Here is a 15,359-nt window from a genome sequence, read left to right as displayed (position 1 = left end):
CCATGATCGCATTGAATGGCGGAGCAGGCTCAAGGGGCCGAATGGCCTACTCCTGCTCCTATCTTCTATGTTTCTATGTTTCTATATCCTGATTTTCTGGTCCCCATCTGGCCATTTATTACTGGCAGGATCATTCCCGCCACTGGAAAAACTTCCTTGTACAGGCAGTGTGACAAGGAGGGCATTTGAATACAGGCTTTCAACCATTATCTGGTATTCCTAGTACTTCAAACTGTGGAACAATCAATCACATCCGGAGTCACGGCAGGCACCAAGCCACAAAGGTACTCACAAGTTTTTTATGTCAACAGCTCCTCGGAAGGCCTTCCTCGGAATAGCATGAATATGGTTTTCACTCAGGTCACTGTAATAAAATAACAAGGGAACCGAATTAACATGGGGCACAGTGGGCACTCAATTAGAAAAGAAAGCTTGCATACACAGAGTGGCTGAATTGGTTACCTTGCTTCTTCATTTTTTCCCGACATTTTCATTTGCACAACATCAACACCTGCACTGCCCTTTGCTCTTATCAAACATTCATATGTTTCCCGAGTCACATTACAATGCATAAAATTAATACGCACAAAAAATAGATCTGACTGTCAAAAAATAAGATAAAGACTGAGCAGTATTGAGCTTTGTTTCTTTTTGCAAAGAAGAAAAGAAAGCTGTCTGAATTCATTGGGTTTTTACTTTGAATGTTCGTGTTCCCCATTTACTAGGAAAAGTGCCGCACCTGCAATAAGCAAAGTGAATTGTAAAAGTCTGGTTGCTTGTGCACTTTTGGCGTGATGAATGTGCAGAAGGAGATGGGACCTGTTTGCTCTGATTCAATTTTCAAGGCACTTTAAGTAATCTGTGAAATGCAATATGACTGTAGAAGCCCTGACAATAAATCCTACACCTTCAAATGAAATAAGACCTAGTCATTGTTATAATAGCTCAAGGTAAAAGGATTAACCCTTTCTGCACTGAAACACACATCTAAGTTTTACAACATCCTGATGGTTTATTTTTAATTTGCAATGCTCCTGCAAGGAGAATGCATTCAATCAAAACGACTTTACTTAATTAAAGAAGTGTTTGATAAATATCTTATCATGTTTGTCTTGTCAATGTGATAACGCATTATGGCCATCTTCTGAGGTTGCATCACTGCGGGGTAAGCTCGCCCACCACCTACAGGTATCGGGAAATGTGGGTGCACCACAATAATATTCCATCTATTCATTTTAATGATGAACCACAAGCAGTACAACTGTGAGTTCCCACTGTATCCGGCTCCCTGCTGGCAGTTCTCCAATACTTTGCCCAGGTGGCCTTTCTTCATTTGTGAGCATAGAGAGGGAATGCTGGCAGGCCAGTCCACTGTGGGAATAGTTACAGTTGAACCTGATCCTGTTCTCACACACTTCCAGCAGAGGTGACCAGATAGCAGTCAGAAGCAGAATCCTGGCTGACTTGGCCTTCCTGCCTTGCCCAGGGTGCTCAGGTCAACTGTAGCACACTTAGTGCCGCTCTGACTGAGGTCAACTAACTCAGTGCATGTCAGGGATTTCTGGCATTAACCTATTGAACCTCAGGCCTTAAGCCTCAAAAAAGTTTAACACTTCCAGTGTGAAATTTCACTCAGCAGAAGCTCAAATCGAAGAATCGGCACACTGGATTCTCAAACTTCCAGCCATTGGATTGGATGGACATTCGAAGCATCGTGAATCAGACACATGGAGCTCTGTGCCTGACAATCCAATCTGCACTACCGCTGAGCAAGACTGCATCAGGTGCAGAGTGTGGCAACTTCAGGGCTTTGGTGTGATTGAGGCTAATAACAGGCAAAGCTATAGTACTACAGGAAACTTTGGTTTATCCGGAGGTTGTATGTCCGGAAACCTCGATCTAACGGCAGAAATCAGCAGCCGTTTTGTTAGTTTTTTTTTCTTCTCCTAGCATTTTTTTAAACAGTCAGTCTCTGGAAAGCCTCTCTGAAGCTGTTGCTAAGCTACAGAGACGCTTCCAAGGTACAGGCCGACTGTTTACAAGCTGTTGCTAAGCAACAGTGTTTGTTGTCAGATACGGAGATGAAAACCTCCGTATCCTTCAACATTAGCACTGGTCTGTCCGGAAGTTTTCATAGATCGGCATCACGCCGGTCCCGTCGGTGCCGGATACCGCGAAGTTTCCTGTATAGAATAATCCATCCAAAAATGCATTGGAGTGGCCCACCTTCAATTGGCTGGCTGAAAGAGATCAATGACATGTTTGTTGATACAGTGTGTGCTTATTTGTGGTATTTACTTATAATTACCTAAATACATCATATTTAGCACTGAGCTGTAACAGGATGCCAAAGATTCAACGGCACTTTGTTCCCAATAGGTGTGAGAAGCTAGCGAGTCATCAGTCATGTGAACCATTGAGGGCTCTTGCAAACAACCGACTCTGATATCTCGATGGCAACGAGTGGTGAGAATGTGACTCCAATGCAGAGTGGAGCTTCCCTGTTGGAATTCTGACTCTAGAACCAGGGTTTTCGCATTGTCCTTCTGAATGACAGACCTGCCGGAATGGCAGCAGCCCAATTCCACTCCTGCTCAGCATGAATTTGAGGGGATTATTCACCATGCAATATGTTTTCTATTGGATTGACCTTTCAGACAATCCCTCTTGACCGGTAACTCAAGGGTATTTGGAGAGGGCAGTGTCCGGTTATTCTGACACCCTCTATTGTTTTCTTATTCAAGCAGCAGAGGAATCCAAGAGAGTTTGGGCTCTGGCTCATTTTCAGAATTTTACATTACTGTATGCCAAACGAACGTCAAATGAAAAAATAAAGTGTCTCCTGTTCCATGCATATAATTTTCTATTCATGAAACAAACACTACTGTTATTATCTAATATCCTGAATGAATGTCATTTTGGTGCCAGTAAACATCACTGTTGTCTCATTGTTTACTGCAATAATGTACCTTTTCATTCAGTGTGATACAAAAGCGCAAAATACAATTAGTGCATGACAGCTTTAGACAAGTTAGAATAAGATACACTTACATTCTGTAAAGCAAATGATTGATATTTCATACCAGAGAAAAAAGTTAGCTAGTGCTGGGCCTGCCTTTCCTTTGAGCAAGCTACTTCAATAAGACTCATGAAATACAACGTTGTTAAACTAGACAAAAAGAAAAACTGCGAAGGCTAGAAATCTGAAATACAAACTAAAACTGTGGAAAATGCACAGATCATTTGAAAGAGGGCAGATTCACTTTTTGCATGTAACCCTTCATCAGCGCTCTCTTTCAGACATCGATCAATTGTGTCTGAAGCATTTTCTCATTTTAGTTGCTTCATTAATTTGAGAATAATCTGTCAAAATGTTCACCATTCATCTCATCAACCAGACAACCAGGATACCAAAAACGGGAAAAGTCTGAAAGACTTAAAAATATCTGAGCAAATGTAACAATTAGATACTAAGGGGGAGAAATTGGATATGTAGCACCGTTACACGGGGCCTTGCTGTGCCGGCAGTGGTGCAAGTTAAGGTGGAGGTGCGGGGCGGCTGCCTGCCAGCACCTCCGTCCCCGGCCTCCTGATCCACCCCCCCACGGCATTGCCAGCTGTTTCCTGAGAGCCCGGCACTTCTCCTCAGTGCTGGGCTCTTTTGCCGGCACTCGCGATCGGGGATCGCGCTGTTGCAGGCTCCTCCCCCTTAACAATGGGAGGAAGGCCTGCAGTACCGCAGCGCGCCGTGCCGCAGCATGTGGCGCTGTGGCACGTTGCGCTGCGATATTCAGTTTCAACGCCCTAAGAGGGACGTGGAGCGCCTCGAGCCTCGCCCCGTGTCCCTCTTGGGGCGCTGAAACTGAATTTCTGACGATCGCTATTACTCCGAACGCTGCGCAAAAATCAGCGCCCAGACGAACTTGGCGCCTCAACCGAATTTCTAGGCCTAAGACTATTAGCAGGATATCATGCCTTCTGAATTGTTAGAACAATATTCATATTACAAACTCTAACATTTTCCAACTATGCCCCAAAAAACAGGACCATTTAAGCTTTGCAGTTGACTTATTTCTAGCAACCTGTGATTAAGCTGGTATTTACATCTGAAATATTTCAAAGGCCTTTTTCAATCAGAGTTAAGTAAATACCAAGGAAGAAGAAAAACAAAATCTGATAGATGAAGTTCCAGCATTGCACTCAATCTTTGTACTGTCCTCTTCTCTTCTTCAATACAAAATGGCCAGTTTATGTCATTTGTGTAACATGGGGGCTATCATCAGACAGACCTTTAGTACTGGGATTCAAGGCCAGCTCCTAAATGTGGAAGGCCACTAAGAGTAAAATATGATACTCCATTGAGCCCCTCAATCAAATGCTTGAGAATCTGATGTATTAATATGCATTTGTAGGGAGAACTCACACAACTGCTGCAGTTGTTTATGGCTGACTTGCTCCTTCTCTCTCAGAATTAGGGCTTCTGCACTTCATAACATTATCATGTACAGACATATTGGAACAGTCATTTATTTGAAATACAAAAACTACATTCAAATAGGAACACCGCTCCTGAAGTTACAAGTATTTGGTAGCAGCCCTAGTCCTAAGGGTCTGTGCTCCACCCCAGTCCCTTTAAATTAACATTCTACTGAATGATCAGATCATAAGAAATCATTGTCAGTTTTGCCATTGTATTACAGCATAGTACTTTTTAATACTTTGGGGCCTCTCTAACTCCAAAGTTTAAAACACTGTAAAAAGAAAGGCATGTTACCAGAAAAGAATATGAGCTAGCGAGGGCACCATAAACAATGAGTTAAACAGTGGATTATTAGATGGTGTAACAGTGAGGGACTAGCACAGTGAGGTTTAAGAGGAGTGATCGAAATGTGCAGAGTTACCCTTGTGGCTGTTTAATACGCTATCTTGAGTGGATGCAATAGAAAAGCAATCCCTGAAATTATAGACTTTCAACAGGAATCTTATTGTGGTCATGTCAGTTTAACCCTCTGGGAGGAGAGACTCTCACAATGCTTATATCATGTATCAGTGGGAATGTATTGGTTAGTAACGCCGCCTCACTGTCCTTTGAACTTTGTAGCAATAAATCTTCTGTAGATGGCACCCTGCCCGTAAATTTAATTACTGGTAATTTTATTTTCCTCCAAGGCAACATCCCTGGACTCGGAATGGCGCAACCATAAATCTCCACTGCTATCGACTGCTTTCATAAATACCTTTAATGAGCTAAGCTCCTTGAGACAAATTGTAAAAGCAACTAGAGCCGCACAGTAAAAGCCCCAGAATGTGATACTCAGATAGTACAGTGGCAAAGGTGGTGCTTGCCGAGTGCTTGGCAGTCTGTTCGAAAAAAGGTGCCAATTCAGAACAGGTTCTGGACTGAAAGAAGCTTAGCATAACACTCCCACTTCTTTGGCAAGAAGAGATAAATGAGATGGGATAAAGATATTTTCCCACAGTAACCTCCAAATTGCCTTTACTTTCCTTTCTCGACAAAGGTTCCTCAATGCAGTTCTCCTAATCCGGCTCGTATTAATATAAACATTTCTCTATTGATTACTAAGAGAGTGAGCATATGCTCAAATGAACCATGTATTTAATCACGGCAGAAATGCAACATGTGAGCGACTGGCTGGCCCAAAGCCCTTCCTCCCAATGATAACTACCTGTTTGGATGACTTGAATTGAATTATAAAGTGGTCACCTGGCTGCTGTAACCTGCGTTTTGAGGAAGGCTGTCACTTAGTGATCGGAGGAGATTCAAGGATCAACTAAAACTACAGTTCTTAAAAATGCAGCACTACAGCGTGATCACTGCACAGCTAGCGTAACTGGTATCTATTTTTTAAAAGGTACACTCCACCAGTCATTGGATTCCACTTAACACATTCCTACAGGATTAAATTAGAAATTTGTGGTGGTTTATATCATACACACTTATATATATATATATTTGTCTTGTACATGTGCAGTTCTAATGTTGCTTTATGCAACTACTTTTGGTACCCTGGCCAATGACAAGGGAAGCTTTGTCCAGATCACAAAAGCACTTTGCTGCCCTTTGCAGGGTGAGCATGAGTGCTTCACCCACTGCAATCACTGGTTGCAAAAAAAAACACCTCCACTGGCAATGCCTGTTCAGTTTGTGCTGCTGTCACGAGGGGAGTTGGCGTTTGGAAACTCCATCTCTTTTTATGTTGCCCATCACCGTCAGCAGCATCCCCACTTCATTTACATTGCCAGTTTCCCATTGACATGGAAGCTGCCATTGGCAGGAACGTAAATGTAGCACTAGAAATGAACGCTATACTTTTAATCCTACCATCATCTTGTTAAAATCCTGTCAAATTTGGACAGTGATGAAAAATAGCACATACAATTACCAGTACATCCAGATGGTGGAATGGAATGCACAATGTGACAGCCTACAAACAGTACCTTTTTCAATCAGCATACACCAACAGCCAACTGACAGGTAACTTACCCTGTGCTGCACCTCATCTCACTCTTAATACTTGACACCACTGCAGTCAGCAACACTACAAGGAAGAGTCACTGAATGTACATTGAAAACGTAAGTATGTCCCACAATCAGGATTAAATGTGAGCATTTCTAACTCCTGCCTTATAGATTTATCAGTAACACCATCTGAGCTGCTCTTTTCACATGGATCAGGCGACCAACCATGAACAGCAAGTCCTAGAAAACTTGTAATCTGTCAAATACAGGATTTACATTTTTTTTTTGTCACTGTCTCGCTAAAATAGCATTGCAAAAAAAACAAAATCCATATTACATGTATCCAAAATCTACACATTTGTTCCCACACTGCAGCCCCCTAGCTGGTGCAACAATTAGTCTTTCACATACTGGAGTACAGTATATTTAGAGCCAAACACACAGATATTTCTCCCCTATCTTCTCCATAGGTGTTAGCACCTTTTCAGTACCTTATGGTTATTACTAATGCATAAGCCTAGGCACTGAGTTCTGGCAGCTATTCAATAACAGGAGCTGTACAGGTAAGCCCAGTCCTGTGCTTATCTGGTGTCCACACGTGTACATTCCAGGAGAAGCCACTGGGCAGCAATCAGAAGCAGGGAGCCAGGGATCAAAGCTGATTTTGGTCCCCCCTAGCCTCGGATTAATGATGCCAACAGTAGTGCCGCCCATGCTATTCCACCTGAGGCCAACCAGCTCAGCATTGACCAGGCATTGAATTTCCTGATCTGCATGACACAGTAGTGGAGCAGCGTAGCCCGATCAGCGCTATCACTAGGATTTCAATAAAGCTTAATGGTGGACAATACTGGAATTTTCAAACTGAAACAAAAACACCCAATAAACATAGTTATTTTAGAGATAATTTCCAAGGGGCTCCTTTCTGATCTCTTACCGTAACTTCAGTGGAAGATTGGCGGAGCACACGGAAGTATGGCACAAACGGCCATTTTTAGCCATTATGCCGTTTCTTTGGAGGTTTTGCCAATCTCCCGCCAGATGAACCCCCATGGAAATTCCAGCCAAAAAAGTGCTGTAAAAACACAGCAGATCTGGCAGCATCGGAAAAGAGCACTTCTGGTTACAGCTCCATCCCTGGGAATGGCACTGCAGAGAACAACTTGAGGTAAAGAGCTAAGAGTGTATTACTTCAAGTGCAATTTTTCTTATGGCATTTTGGTACCAATCATGCTAAATAAGCCTTGGGACAGCATAATTTAGGTTTATTTTTAGTATCATGTCCTGATGGCACAAAAGGACCAATTTCAGTACCAGCGCTGTGCCGGCTTTGGGCACGAACCAATTTCTACCCCAAGGAGTGCACTGTGGGCATGCATTAACATGCACGCACGTGCACATTGAATGAATGTTCTGGGCTTTGGTTTAAATTAAATAGAAAGTCTTGCTTTTGTTTTCTAATAACAAGCCAGTTGAAGACAGTTTAACAAATTAAAAGAGGAATATATGACCCTCATTAACAGGAATGACACACTCCAGTAATTTCCTCCTGAAAAAACAGATGCATTGTGAATCATGTGCTGCTCTGCTGGGGAGAAGTCCAGTTCATGACACTGCATTCCTCACACCTGCCAATGTCATTGTCGGCAGATTTTGTCAGTAAAAATCCAATCAGTGGGACACATTACTTTCAAGTACTTAACTGTGACAATGTCTTGTAACCTGTTTGCTTTGGGTACTGAGGGAGGTTTGTAACTAGGTGCATTGTTAGAAGCTGGATTTCTCCACAAAGCACAGTTCAGAGCACTAGGCAGAGGTTCTGGGGTTTTGCATACAAATTATTTGTTAACATTTGTGTAGAGAAATAAAGGTAGAAAAAGAGGTCAGTGTCCCACTGCTCTGATACCATAATAAGAAAGTGACGGCATGTTAATATTGACAGACTGCTTCAAAGAAAGGAGGTTCTGTTGAACTCAGCTGTCGGTGCCGTGGAATCTGCCCCGTTTACGTTTCACCATGTATCCAGAATAATGACTGCAACACAATGATAATGTAAAAGTCTGTGATCTTGACATTTGCTAAATACTTTACTGGGCTGGGGAAGGTCCACACAGATCTGTACAACTGAGATGAGTACTCTATCCACTCCTGGCCAGATAAAGTGGAGATTTAAAAATATACAAATATTGGAAATCAGAAATAAAAACAAAAAATGAGAACGTGCCCAGAAAGTCCATTGGCCTCCAAAAGAGAAAGATTGGTTAATATTGTGCTGGACTCAAGGCTGCTTTTTGCATTATATCCTTCTTGTATTATAATTTGTTTGTGTGGAATGTAGCTATACCAATGCCCTGTGTGACAGTTGCTTTGGTAAAAAAATGCCATAGTTTCCAGCCCTCACAATAAATTCTGCTCCCTGGCTGTTCACTCTATCCCCCTCCCAGACCACTTGCACAGACTGAACCTGATGGTGCAAAGCTTTGGCATCCTGTTCAACCCAAGGCGGAGATTCAAACACCACATCTTATTCATCCCTAAGACCGCTTACTTCCACCTCTGCAACAATTCTTGCCTCTGTCCCACCTCCCTCCTTCTACTGCTGAAACCCTACTCAAGCTTTTGTCACCTCAAGACTCAAAGGGGTAAGTTTTCACTTCTGATAGTGGTGGAAAACAGGCAGTAGCAGATCGGCCTTCCATTATACACCCCACCTGATTTTCCTTTCTCATCCTCCATAAGTTTCAACGTATTCAAAATTCACCTGTCTGTATCCAGTCTTGCATTAAGTCCTGTTCACCCATCACTCCCATTCTAACTGGCCTACACTGGCTTCCGGTCCCCAATATATTAAATTAAAAACTCTTGTCCTCATCTTCAAATCCCTCAATGATCCTTTGCAGTCTCCTCCAGCCATATGTTCCCTTTTGAACCCTCTGATTCACTAACTCAGGCCTTTTATGGACTCCTCCTCTCTTCACCCCTCCATTGATGGCAGGGCCTTTAGCTGCCTTAGTCCTACTCTCTGGAACTCCTTCCCTGAACCACGCAACCTCCATTTCATCTTTAAAACAAATTCTCAAAGCCTAATAGTTTAATTAAGCTTTCAATCATCCATGCTAACTTTCTCTCCATAGCTTGCTGTCCATTCCTTTTCTTATTTTATCTATTTCTTTCTCTCCCCTCTATAAAGTGTGTTGGGACAGTTTGGCCTAGAAATTGGACTGTGAGACAAAAGTTGCCGGTGTCAGCGCGACCTCGGGTTAATGGCCGCTGAAAATGGTCACGTCGGTAGGAGAGGGAAAATTCACGCTGGGGACTAAAGATTATTCGCTCAGTGCTAAATTGACCGTGTAACACCCACTTGGTGGCGTTAGTCCAGGCATCAGTGCCGAATGTGGTGTCCATAGCGGCGTTGCATCTTCCAACAGCCTCTGTAGGCGAGGCTGAGTTCACTATGAATTGTGGGATATTAAAAGGGCAATGCATTGTCATTCGCTTAAAAGGGCAATGTCTTCTGAACTGATAAAAATTTAAAATAAGTAAAAAATTTAGTTTTCAGCCTATACATCTCTACTGCCTTATAAAAAAAAATTAACATTTGAAAAAACATTCCCAAATGGGAGTCTTCAGCTCTTAAAGCTGAATGCCCTTCTGCGCCTCAAAACATGGGAAAAATGCTTCAGCACTAAAACAAATGGCTCAGCAAGCCAGGGAAGGGGCACCCAGGGTCTTGCACACAGCACTCCAGCTTTGTACAGAGGGTCAACACTGCAGGAGAGGTCCACTACCCACTGGGGTCAGGAGGCCCTCCAGAAAGAACAATGTGGGACCACATCACCGAGGCCATCACTGTCAGCAGTGTCGCCCCCATGACCTGGCTCCAGTGCCCAAGAAGTTTCATGACCTCAGACCAGTGGTCAAGGTCAGTGAATGCATCTTCAAGAGCTGTCTCCTACCACCTGCATCACTAGCCTCACACACTGCTCAATGCACAACTCCCCCCCACCCCCATTACTCACCTATCAACAATCTGTATCAATCACGAGGCACACCTGTCATTCCTAGCTTCATCTCACCCCCTTGGAGGAGACAGTACTGGCCATTCTTGGCAGGGGCAGGGCTGAAAGGATACAAGATGCTGGTATCTTCATACGTTATCCCCCTTCTCACATGCACCTCTTGCTTTCCTGCTCTCCCTCACCACAACTCCACCCTTGTGACTTCCTCATTTTACACACCCAAGAAATGCAGCCTGCCCAGCCAGTGGCTGAACAAGAAGAGGGAGAGGAGGGTGAAGAAGAAGAAGAAGAAACACCATCACTCGATTTCACACTCGCAGTCACCAGCTCCTCAAGGTCGACCAGCACGGCCATTTGCAGTGTCCCCCACTGAAAGTCAGCAGCCTCCCACCAGCCATGTTGCAGCCACTGGGATAGCACTGCAAGACATCAGTAGGATAGGCACACACAAGGCAGTCACTAAGGGTGCATAAGGGTGATTAGTTGATTTCTTGATGTCATATTGGATGGATAGATGTATAAAGTTGGATTGGAAAGTTTGCTTTGTGGTGGCTTTTATTTCAGCATTCTGGCCAAGAGGATGCTGTGATGGTCAGTAACAGAGGGAAGGTAAGGTGGGGGCTAATGTTGAAAGGGGAATTGGGGTTGCAGTCACTGGTACCGCAGGTGGATGATTCCATCCCGGATATCCTGACCAGAAAGGGGCTGTCTGAGTTGCATCCTTCCTTCTGCTTCCCCCTCTTCAGCTTTTCCCTATTCCCTCTGCGAGCAGATGCTGTAAATCTGAAATAAAAGCATAAAATGCTGGAAATACTCAGCAGGTCAGGCAGCATCTTGACCTGAGACATGGGGCAGGACTTTCATTGGGCTGTGGAGGCGGGATTGGAGGCGTGGGGGGGGGGGTCAAAATCCCAAAATCGGGGGGTCCCGACACCATCCCGCCCCCAACCCACCTCTATGCCAGTTTCAAAGGAGGCGGGTACCCGCCCTGCACTGAGACCTGCCTCCCCGAGCGGGAAGCGGATTAGTGCCAGTTAACAGGCAGTTTTTAGCCTAATCCCTATTTTTAAGGTTGAAGTGTGGGATTCCCGACGGCTCCAAACCACGCCAAGTTAGAGGAGGCAGGCCGTTGGGTTGAAGGGCTTGGAGGGGTCGAGATGTCGGTGTTCAGGTGAGTGATGTGTGCATGAGTGCAAAGGTTAAGTGTGTTTGGTGTGTCTAAAGTGTATAAAGAAGTTTAAATTACCTTTTCTTACCTTTTCAGCCTTCTTTCCATAGAAACAGAAACATAGAAGATAGGAGCAGGAGTAGGCCATTCGGCCCCTCGAGCCTGCTCCGCCATTCAATGCGATCATGGCTGATCATCCAAATTCAGTACCCTGTCCCTGCTTTCTCCCCATATCCTTTGATCCCTTTAACCTTAAGAAATATATCCAACTCCTTCTTGAATATATTTAATGAATTGGCCTCTACTGCCTTCTGTGGTAGAGAATTCCACAGGTTCACCACTCTCTGGGTGAAAAAATTCCTCCTCATTTCTGTCCTAAATGGCTTACCCCTTATCCTTAGACTGTGACCCCTGGTTCTGGACTCCCCGACCATCAGGAGTCCCTCATCTCACCGGCACAGAAAGCAGAATGGCTGCGAACTGTCAAAAGTGACAGCATTCAGCTTTCTGTGCCGGTGAGATTTCTAACTGAGTCTGTGGAGAAGGACTCAAGTTAGAAGTAAGACTGTCAGTGTTTGACAGCGTCAAAGAGCTTTCAAACACTGATATTTCATCTGTCAAAACCTCTTGACAGATGAAATTTCAGTCTGTGACATCACCTGTTGCCAGGTGGCCCTTAATTGGCCTGCTGAGCCCACTGGGCGGGCTCAACAAGGTCAATCAAGTTAAAATCGCGTGGATTGGCCACATCTCGATGGAGGCTGGACAACAACCCCGAAAGTTGTTGTCCCGCCTCCATCACGTCCCCTGAATGAAAATCCAGCCCTTCAAAACTCTGTTTCTCTCTCCACAGATGCTGACCTGCTGAATATTTGCAGCATTTTCTGTCTGCTCAGAGGCCTTCCTTTACCATCTGAGGCCTTGAAAGCACCCAGCAGCACTCCCTGTACAGTTAAAAAACTTTTAACATCTATTGCAGCAAGCCACTACTTCAATAAAATCAAAAAAATCCAGTCCAAAAGGTTAAAAGCAAACTTACCTGAAAGATGTGTGTGTCCCTTTAAGAGGTGCTGACAGCGCCTCTGAATTTGTTTAACGCTGGGTTTTCGTAGTGAGCTTAGGATCCAGCCATGAACTGAGTGCTAAGTTCCAAGTTCGCTGAGGTGACAGACGTCACCTCTCTCTAATTTAAATTTCCATGGCCATCGCTCTTACTGGCAGCACTGCCAGACCTCGGAAAATGGCAGGCATCGTAGGACCAGCCACCAGCTTGCGAAAGAGCAGCGACCGCCTACTTTTCACTCAATTTTGACGGCAACGGTTGGAGTAAAGCATCCGTATTTTCAGCCCTTTGTGTATTAGAGATGCTATGTTAATGTCAAACATCCTTAGGCTTTGCCTTGTGGCCTGGTTTAAGCAAATACACTGTGCCTAGGGACATACATATTTCATTCTCATATTAATTGCATCAGATCAAGACTGTTTGGCAAAATACCTCAAGCTTTTGAAAAGCTGTACGCATAAAGTGAGATGACAGAGGAAGTTGATGAGGCGCAACTCTATGCACGCAGTGGCATGCCCCTATATAGAATGACCGTAAAAGGAATTTTAAGCCTTCTCAAAGGGAATTCCTGGATTTTAGACATCTTTGCTATTTTCAAGTCAAAGGATAAGCAGGGTGATTTTTACCTTGTGGATAGTGTAAATCGGATGATAGCAAATCGGCAGCCTGTTTTCCAACTCTCCCGATTTTTAGTTCCATCATGGAAATTGGCCATCACCTGTATTACACTATCGCACAAAGTAAAAATTACCCCGCAGTTGTGTGTAAGTTTGACTTTGTCCTTCTACATTTTATTTTGTCTCTTTGTCTATCTCTTGTTTGTAATGGTTTTGACTGATAGTTTAGCCAGGAGCACATAGTCTGAAGCACATTTTCTGACAGCGTGGTGTATTTCCACCTATTAAAAAGAATAGTAGGGCATTGAAACTCTTAATGCTAATTAACACAGTAAAAAAAAGTAATTGTCAATCATGTGGTAAACTATCCCTGGCACTTGACTGAAAAAGGTTGTAAGTGTGAGATCACAAAAGGTGGGGGTCTGCCTATGGAAACTGCCTTGTGCTATAAGCATGAGGGTTGGGAACATGCTCAAATTGTAACAATCATTTTGGATGTAGACACTTTGTTAAAACTGATGAAGGGTCTACGCCTGAAGTATAAAACCTGTCATATGTCTTTCTGATACTTTGTATTTCCAGAAAAGTTGCCCTGCAGCAGCAGCAGCAACTGTGTACTTAACAGTGCAGACCTTCTGCCAAAGTCAGAGCTTCCATCGGTGGCGGTGACGTAATCACAGCATTTGGAGGTCGCTGACACTGCCTACAGTCAGGTACTTATATTAATGAACACTGATATATTAAAGTAACTACAATCCACATCCAGTAATTAGTTAACCAACCATAAGCTATGGTCAGTAAATAAGCAAATTCGCATTTTATTCAATTGTGGTTATCCAGTAAAAATTATGACATCTGGTTCTCTTATTATTTTCCCTTCTCTAAACATTCCCTTCCAATTTCCTGCCCTTTTTCCTCCTCAGCTGAAGACTTCACCTCTTACTGAGTTGTGGTTCACCATCCGGCAGCAGCCCTCCACTACCTCACACGAGTGGCCATTGAACAAGCTGCAATCTAATGTACGAAGTACCTGGCATTGAATTCAGTGTAGCATAAGAGGCTGGATTGTATGGGTCTCCAATTATCAAGTCATGCATCGTTGACAGTTATAAAAGAGCCCAGAATTTCAATGGGCCCTTAGGTCTAGTAAGTTCAGTGAGGTTCTTATTTCACTGCATAACTAATTTTTTAACATTTAAAAGAACTGATTAAATTTTCAACTGCATCCAGTGCCTTACTGAGTCCTTAACAATGAGGAGGGAGAGAAGTGAGGAAGAACCATTGGATCAGAAAATGAGTCAAAAAGCATGGAAGAAATTATAAATAATCTTCAAAAAAGAGGAAGGTATGAATCATAGAATGGTTACAGCACAGGAGGAGGCCATTCGGCCCGTCGAGCGTATGACGGCACTCTGCAACAGCACTTCAACTAGTCCCACTCCCCCGCCCTTTCCCCGTAGCCCTGCAAATTTTTTTCCTTCAGGTACTTATCCATTTTCCTTTTGAATGTATCACTTCGCACTTCACACTCTGCGTTACATTTCATCTGCCATGTGTCGGCCCATTCCACCACTATGTCCTCTTGAAATCTATCACTCTCCTCCTCACTGTTCACTATACTTCCAAGTTTTGTGTCATCTGCAAATTTTCAAATTATGCCCTGTACACCCAAGTCCAAGTCATGGGAAAGAGGAATTACTCTGATCAAAAGCTGCTTCCTCCATTGGTCGCAGTGGTGCTCAGAAGGGGTGCTCAACCTTACAGTATTTATATTAAAAAGAAAAATTAAGGTTGGTCATTTTGTATTTCCAGCAAAGACATTAGCTTAAACGTTCTGCCATCCTGGGCGGAGGCGGGGGCGTAAGTGAAGCACTATTCCGGCGAGGGAAGTACAATTTGAGGTGGAACCTAGATTTGCGGTGTTCCGCCTTCCACCCCTGAGCGTATGTTTTGAAATTGTGCTCGGGGTGATCGGCTGCTGCTTAGGCTTGCCAGTGTAAAATCACAGAGT

General features: G+C 43.8%; 1 protein-coding gene across 10 annotated transcripts in view; it reads right to left on the bottom strand.

Moving 5' to 3' along the window:
- slit2 (slit homolog 2 (Drosophila)) overlaps positions 1 to 15,359 on the bottom strand; it is a 605,319-nt gene that overhangs the window by 224,930 nt on the left and 365,030 nt on the right. For all 10 annotated transcript variants that reach the window (XM_085967585.1, XM_085967587.1, XM_085967589.1 and 7 more), the window contains exon 5: positions 293 to 364. In XM_085967585.1, coding sequence (XP_085823711.1) covers positions 293 to 364 — 72 coding nt within the window. The remainder of the gene's footprint in view (positions 1 to 292; positions 365 to 15,359) is intronic.

The sequence above is a fragment of the Somniosus microcephalus genome, chromosome 2, assembly GCF_052327205.1.
Source record: "Somniosus microcephalus isolate GS21.2 chromosome 2, FLI_Smic_1.0, whole genome shotgun sequence".
NCBI classification, from domain to species: Eukaryota; Metazoa; Chordata; class Chondrichthyes; order Squaliformes; family Somniosidae; genus Somniosus; species Somniosus microcephalus.
Note: the sequence above shows the minus strand (reverse complement) of the source record. Positions and strands in the feature narration are given on the sequence as shown.